The sequence below is a fragment of the Phyllostomus hastatus genome, unplaced genomic scaffold (assembly GCF_019186645.2).
Source record: "Phyllostomus hastatus isolate PE091 unplaced genomic scaffold, TTU_PhHast_1.1 phas_scaffold_1066, whole genome shotgun sequence".
NCBI classification, from domain to species: Eukaryota; Metazoa; Chordata; class Mammalia; order Chiroptera; family Phyllostomidae; genus Phyllostomus; species Phyllostomus hastatus.
In genome coordinates, this window is record NW_025334004.1 from 2,741,650 (window position 1) to 2,747,649 (window position 6,000).

Genomic DNA, 6,000 nt, shown 5'->3' on the forward strand with positions numbered 1-6,000 from the left:
GGACTCTGAGCTTTCTGGACTTCCTGGAAGTCTATTTCCTTTGCCAGATTGGGGAAGTTTTCCTTCATTATTTGTTCAAGTAAGTTTTCAGTTTCTTTTTTTTTTTTAAGAAAGTAGTTCATCTTTTTTTAAAGATTTTACTTACCTATTTTTAGAGAGGGAAGGGAGGGAGAAAGAGAGAGAAGAGAGAAACATGAATGTGTGGGGTTATGGCCTGCAACCCAGGCATGTACCCTGGCTGGGAATCGAACCTGCGACACTTTGGTTCGCAGCCCGCCCTCAATCTACTGAGCTATGCCAGCCAGGGCTAGTTTTCAATTTCTTGCTGCTGTTCTTCTCCTTCTGGCACCCCTATAATTAGGATATTGGAACGTTTCGGGTTGTCCCAGAGAATCCTCAGTCTCTCTCCATTTTTTTGGATTCTTGTTTCTTCGTTCTGATCCAGTTGGATGTTTATTTCTTCCTTTTGTTCCAAATCATTGCTTTGAATCCTGGTTTCTTTCTTGTCACTGTTGGTTCCCTGAATATTTTGCTTTATTTCGTTTTGGGTATCATTCATTTGTTCTTTCATTTTTTGGCCAAGATCAGTCAGTCCTGTGAGCATTTTGATTACCAGGACTTTAAAATCGTCATCAGATAAGTTGGCGGTCTCCTCATCACTTAGTTCTCTTTCTGAGGTTTTGCTGTGTTCTTTCACTTGGGCCATATTTCTTTGTCTTGGCACAGCTGATAGGTTGTAAGAGGGCCTTAGGTATTCACGAGGGCAGGGCAACCCTCGTCTGATTGTTCTGGTTGATTTTTTCTTTAATTCCTTGGTTGTCGGAGTTCCATGCAATTTGATTTTCTGGTGATTTTGGTTGTTTATTGATTTCAGATTGGTGTTATCCTCCTTTTGGTTGTGCAAGTAAGTGAAGGTTTTCTACATATGTCTCCATCTTGGCTGGAGCCCCTTAAGAGTTGTTTTGTTGTTGTTGTTGTTGTTGTTGTTGTTGTTGTTTTACATATTTTAGAGAATAGTCTTTTGACAGTTGTGTCTTTTGCAAATATTTTCTCACATTTTGTGAATTATCTTCTCATTCTTTTGACACTGATGACAGTAGAGCAGAATTGTTCATTTTAATGAAGATTAGCTTACCAATTCTTTCATTGATCATACCTTTGGTGTTGTACTAAAAGTCATTGCCATATTCAAGGTTATCTAGGTTTTCTCCTTTTTTACCTTCTAGGAGTTTCATTGCATTGAGTTTCACATTTAGGTCTATGATCCTTTGTGAGTTAATTTTTGTGAACAGTCTAAGGTCTATGTCTAAATTCTTTTTTTTTTCTGCATGTCTAGTATTCCAGCATCATTTGTTAAACTCTCTTTGTTCTGTTGCTCCTGTATTGTCATTGCCCCTTTGTCGTAATTATGAGTTAGAATGTTTCACTCCTACTTCCTTAAGGAGCCTTAAGGAAGAATGCTTTATTATATTTATTCTAGTTATAATACTTGAACCACTAAGGTTTACTAAGTTGAATTTCAGCTTGTAAAATAGAATAGTGAAGAAAAACAACTATGTTTGAGACAGGTGATTTATAGTCAGCTGTTATTTAATGGAAATACTTTTGAGTTAATGCAAAAAATACTTAACATTCTTTTAGATCTTGTAATTTATTTAAAAGAATGCTGAATTCTGCTTCTTACACTTAAAACCCAATCTCGACATTTAGTGAATTCTGAATTTTTTTGTGTGTGAAAGGAAAAAATTAAGAAGAAGGAATTTTTTCTTAATTATATGAAACATTGATTTTTAGGGTGGTTCCTGGCTTTGGTGTTACTGTCTCATGGCTAGAGGACTTAAACTGCAAACCAGTATTTTTTACTAGTTTTTCTTCTCTTGTATCAGTATTAAATTCTATTATATTTACATTGTCGCAGTGGTATTGGCTTTGATTTGCATATACTCAATGTATAAATGGATCATGCAAATAATAAATGACTCATCCTATGTTGGACAATGTGGAGTGACATATGTCCTGTGTAAGAGGTACATGTCTTCTCTGGAGAGCAACCCTCATTCCTATTGTGGTGATTATTGCTTTATGGGAATATCTGTTGCCAGATCTCTCCGTTTTTCAGGAGGAGCCAAAATCTGGATTTTTAAGAATCTTGAAGTCTCCCAATATTTAAATAATGTAAAATTGAAAAATATTTGTGCAGGTCAAATCAAGTAGAGCTATGGTCTGAATGGTACTGCTGTGTAACGTCAGACCTAAGGAGATGCTTCTTGGAAGTAAATAGAGGTTTTTTAAGTACTTTAGATGACCTGATTAATTTATTATACCAGTTAAGACGAGAGGCTTATAGTCACCTGTTGTTTAGAAAGTTGTAAACTGCTTCTAAGTATAGATATTATGTTCTGTGACATGAATACTTTTTTTTTCTTGATTTCTCATTTAAGGTCTCAGCCAGTTACCTCTCCAGTCATCCTTCAGTTTGGTCATGCAGAGACCCTTCTTCCACTGCTTTCTCTCATGGGCTACTTCAAAGACAAGGAACCCCTAACAGCTTACAATTACAAGGAACAAATGCATCGGAAGTTCCGAAGTGGTCACATTGTACCCTATGCCTCAAACCTAATATTTGTGCTTTACCATTGTAAAAATGCCAAAACTCCTAAAGAAGAATTCAAAGTGCAGATATTATTGAATGAAAAGGTGTTACCATTGGCTCACTCTCAAGAAACTGTTTCTTTGTATGATGATCTGAAGAACCACTATCAGGACATCCTTCAGAGTTGTCATGCCAGTGAAGAATGTGAATTACCAAAGGTGAACAACACATCTGATGAGCTGTGAGGACTGGAGAACATTTTTAATTCATCAAGAATGTATAGGGAGTGATTACATGCTTGGAATAAGTGGGCAGTGCCTGGTTACAGAAAGCTTTTACATTACTTGGGTCTTACTGTCTTCTCATAGAAAAACATTGAGTTTCTTTTTGAGTCTGGAAATGGAAGTGGAAAAAACGATTCTTCACTGGAGCATTCTTCTTAAGGGGAAAAATCTATTCAAAGAAATAGCTGGTACTACAAATGTTTACAGAAATTAAATACTTCCTATTTATATGAGAAATCTCACACTGAGAATATGTTTTCAAAATAATACTTCAAAGTGCTGGAGTAACAAAATATATCAGTTGGATGATCCACAACTTGATTGAACTGAGTCTAGGAACTTTACCAGTTGTGTTGCAATTCTGTCTTTTGAGTCTAGGAACTTTACCAGTTGTGTTGCAATTCTGTCTTTTTTCCTCAAGTAGCACATTTCTGGTACTGCCTTTCTTAATCAGAAGTATTGTGATACACAGTATTGGGAGTACCATTTTGGAAGAAAGCTAACATCTCACTGAGAATTCGAAACAATATTGAGAAAGTCTGATTTAAAAGGACGTTTTCACTGAAGGAAGACAAAACGTATAATAAAATAAATAGTTTTGTTAATAGTATTTATAAAGAATTTCAACACCTTTCCAGAAATTCCTTTTAACCTTCTACTAAGTTCTGCAAGGCTATTTCTTAATTATTATCATATCTGTTTTACATATATAACAATGGAGGGACAAAGAGGACTGTTAGCAATGTCAGATGGATGGAATCAAAGTTTCTTCAGCCTCTTGCTTAACAATTTTTAACATTCTGTTACTCCTATTTTGCGATTATGTGAAGTATTTTTGGGTTGCTGAATTTCTTTTTAATTCTTCTATTTTTTTTTTTTAAATAAAGATTTTATTCTGACTGGCTTAGTTTCACAAACATGAACCCATTTCAAACAAATGGTTCTGCCTTGACTGATGTGGCTCAGTGGACTGGGCTTGGTCCCTCAAACTGAAAAGTCGCCTGTTGGATTGCCAGTCAGGGAACAGGTCTGGGTTGCTGGCCTGGTCCTAGGTTGGGGTGTGCAAGAGGCAACGGATTAATGTTTCTCTCTCTCTTCCTCCCTCCCCCTTTCTCCAAAAATGAATAATTAAAATAGTTTTTAAAAATAGTACTGAGTTCTGTCAAATACCATGGAAATCATTGCTATAATAATAAACAGACTTCTTGGTCTTTTCTATTCCTTGTGTTGGTAAACAATCAGTAATTGATAATAAAGGGTTGGAATTTTAAGCAGCTTTGACTAAATCAGGCAGTATAATGTAATTTTCTTCTAATGGAAATATTCTCAAATTTTAACTTCTTAAAAAATGGAAATCCAATTTATTAAAAATCTAGAAAGTATCACAACTATATATTGAAATAAAAGAAGATGCATAGATCATTGATCTTCAAATAAATGTTCATAAAGTAAATGATTAACTGGTAAATCCTGCTGATTCATTAATATACTGTTGATTGTTCCTGCAAAAAGGTGTGATGGTTGCCTTTTCAAAGAAATTTATAAACAGGCAGACAAGAAGAAAATACTATAATGAACATTCATGCCCATTGTCCTGTTTTATCAGAATTAGCATAATAATTTGGTTTAGATCCCAGTGAGAACATTTGAGGACTTTTGTATGCTTCCCTGATGCTATTGCCCTCACTCCCTACCTAGAGGTAACCATCAGCATAACATTCAGTAATCACCATTCCATCACAAGCTTGACTCAAAACGTGTAGTAGTAGTGTGGGAATTTTAAAATATTCTGTAAAGGCACATACCCTGCATATCATTCTTGAATGAGTGACTTATGTTAGATGCTGTATTTGTTTTTCAGGACCTCTTGATCCTCATCATTTGTCACGAATGAATGCTGTTAGTTCATCGATGCCTGTTAAGTACTTTTATGTACAAGCACTAGACTCAGTCTGTGGGCCTATAACAGTGGATGAACATAGTTCTTTCAAAGGGGTTCTCAAAAAAAAAAAACCTTGGAACAAATTTGCTCAATGTCTGATGCATTAAAAAATTTTCATTCATATGCTTTTTTATAGAATATGAAAGTTTTATAGGAGTTATTTAATTACATTGTTAAATAGAACCATATCTTTATAGTCATTGGTAAATAAAATATTTCAGGATGGAGGGTGTGGTTCATTTTTGCTAATGTTACAGAAGTAGTGATATATTCTGGTGCTATTCTCATTTTGGAAATGCCTGAAACAAAAGATTGTCACAATGAAAATTAAAGGTCTTATTTAGGATAGGATATGTAAAAAGTTGAACATCAAAAAATAATCTTTGGCTAAATAGTTCATTCACAGTAGGTGGCCAAATTACCCAATTAAGCCAAAGTTTAAGCACTGTTTGATCTGACACTAGTCAATTAGTAAATAGCCTATGGACATTAGCCATTTTTCTGTCTAATCTCCACCTTGATGTGTGCATTGCATTGTACTTACTGGTTTTATACTTATCCGTTTTTGAAGTTTCTGCTCTCCAATACATAATCATTCACTTGTTACTATTTTGTATATAATCTTGATGTTAATTTTAACACTGACAGCAGAACTCAACTTTTATGATACCTTTACTTGAATGTTTTTCTTCTGTAAACAGCAGAACTGATGCAGGCCCTTAAATTTTTGGAAGTTACAAACAGCTAAACCAGAATATATGAATATATAAATATAAATTTTTGGAATATATTTCTCTAAGATGGTTTTTCATGTGGTTCATTAATTATCCTTGGAATTTTGACTGTGTTCTGCCAAATGTAAGCTGAAAATAAATATTTGCATTGCCATATAATTTGCCTCTACCTAGCCCTTCTGAAACACTTCACAGATTGCTTAATTCTCTCCTAATCATTCTTCCTATCTTAAGCATTTTCCTTAAGCAGCTCAATTTACTTTTAAGCACCTTCACATCACTCTATTCAGCTATTTCTAATTGGTGTGTGTGTGTGTGTGTGTGTGTGTGTGTATTTTTGAGAAAATTTCACAGCAAGAAAACAGATGTCATATTCTTCCAGTTAAAGGATGTGTAGATTGAGCTTCATGCCTGGCAATTTAGGAGGAGGTTAACTTTAAAACTTTG

General features: G+C 34.6%; 1 protein-coding gene across 2 annotated transcripts in view; it reads left to right on the forward strand.

Annotated features, from left to right (window-relative positions):
- The window catches only part of MINPP1 (multiple inositol-polyphosphate phosphatase 1), a 38,202-nt gene extending 32,490 nt beyond the window's left edge, over nucleotides 1-5,712 (forward strand). Inside the window, exon 5 of one of the 2 annotated variants that reach the window (XM_045854422.1) lies at nucleotides 2,442-5,712. In XM_045854422.1, coding sequence (XP_045710378.1) covers nucleotides 2,442-2,838 — 397 coding nt within the window. In that variant the 3' untranslated portion in view covers nucleotides 2,839-5,712. The remainder of the gene's footprint in view (nucleotides 1-2,441) is intronic. The other variant, XM_045854423.1, reaches the window with a different exon arrangement.
- The last annotated feature ends 288 nt before the right edge of the window (nucleotides 5,713-6,000 follow it).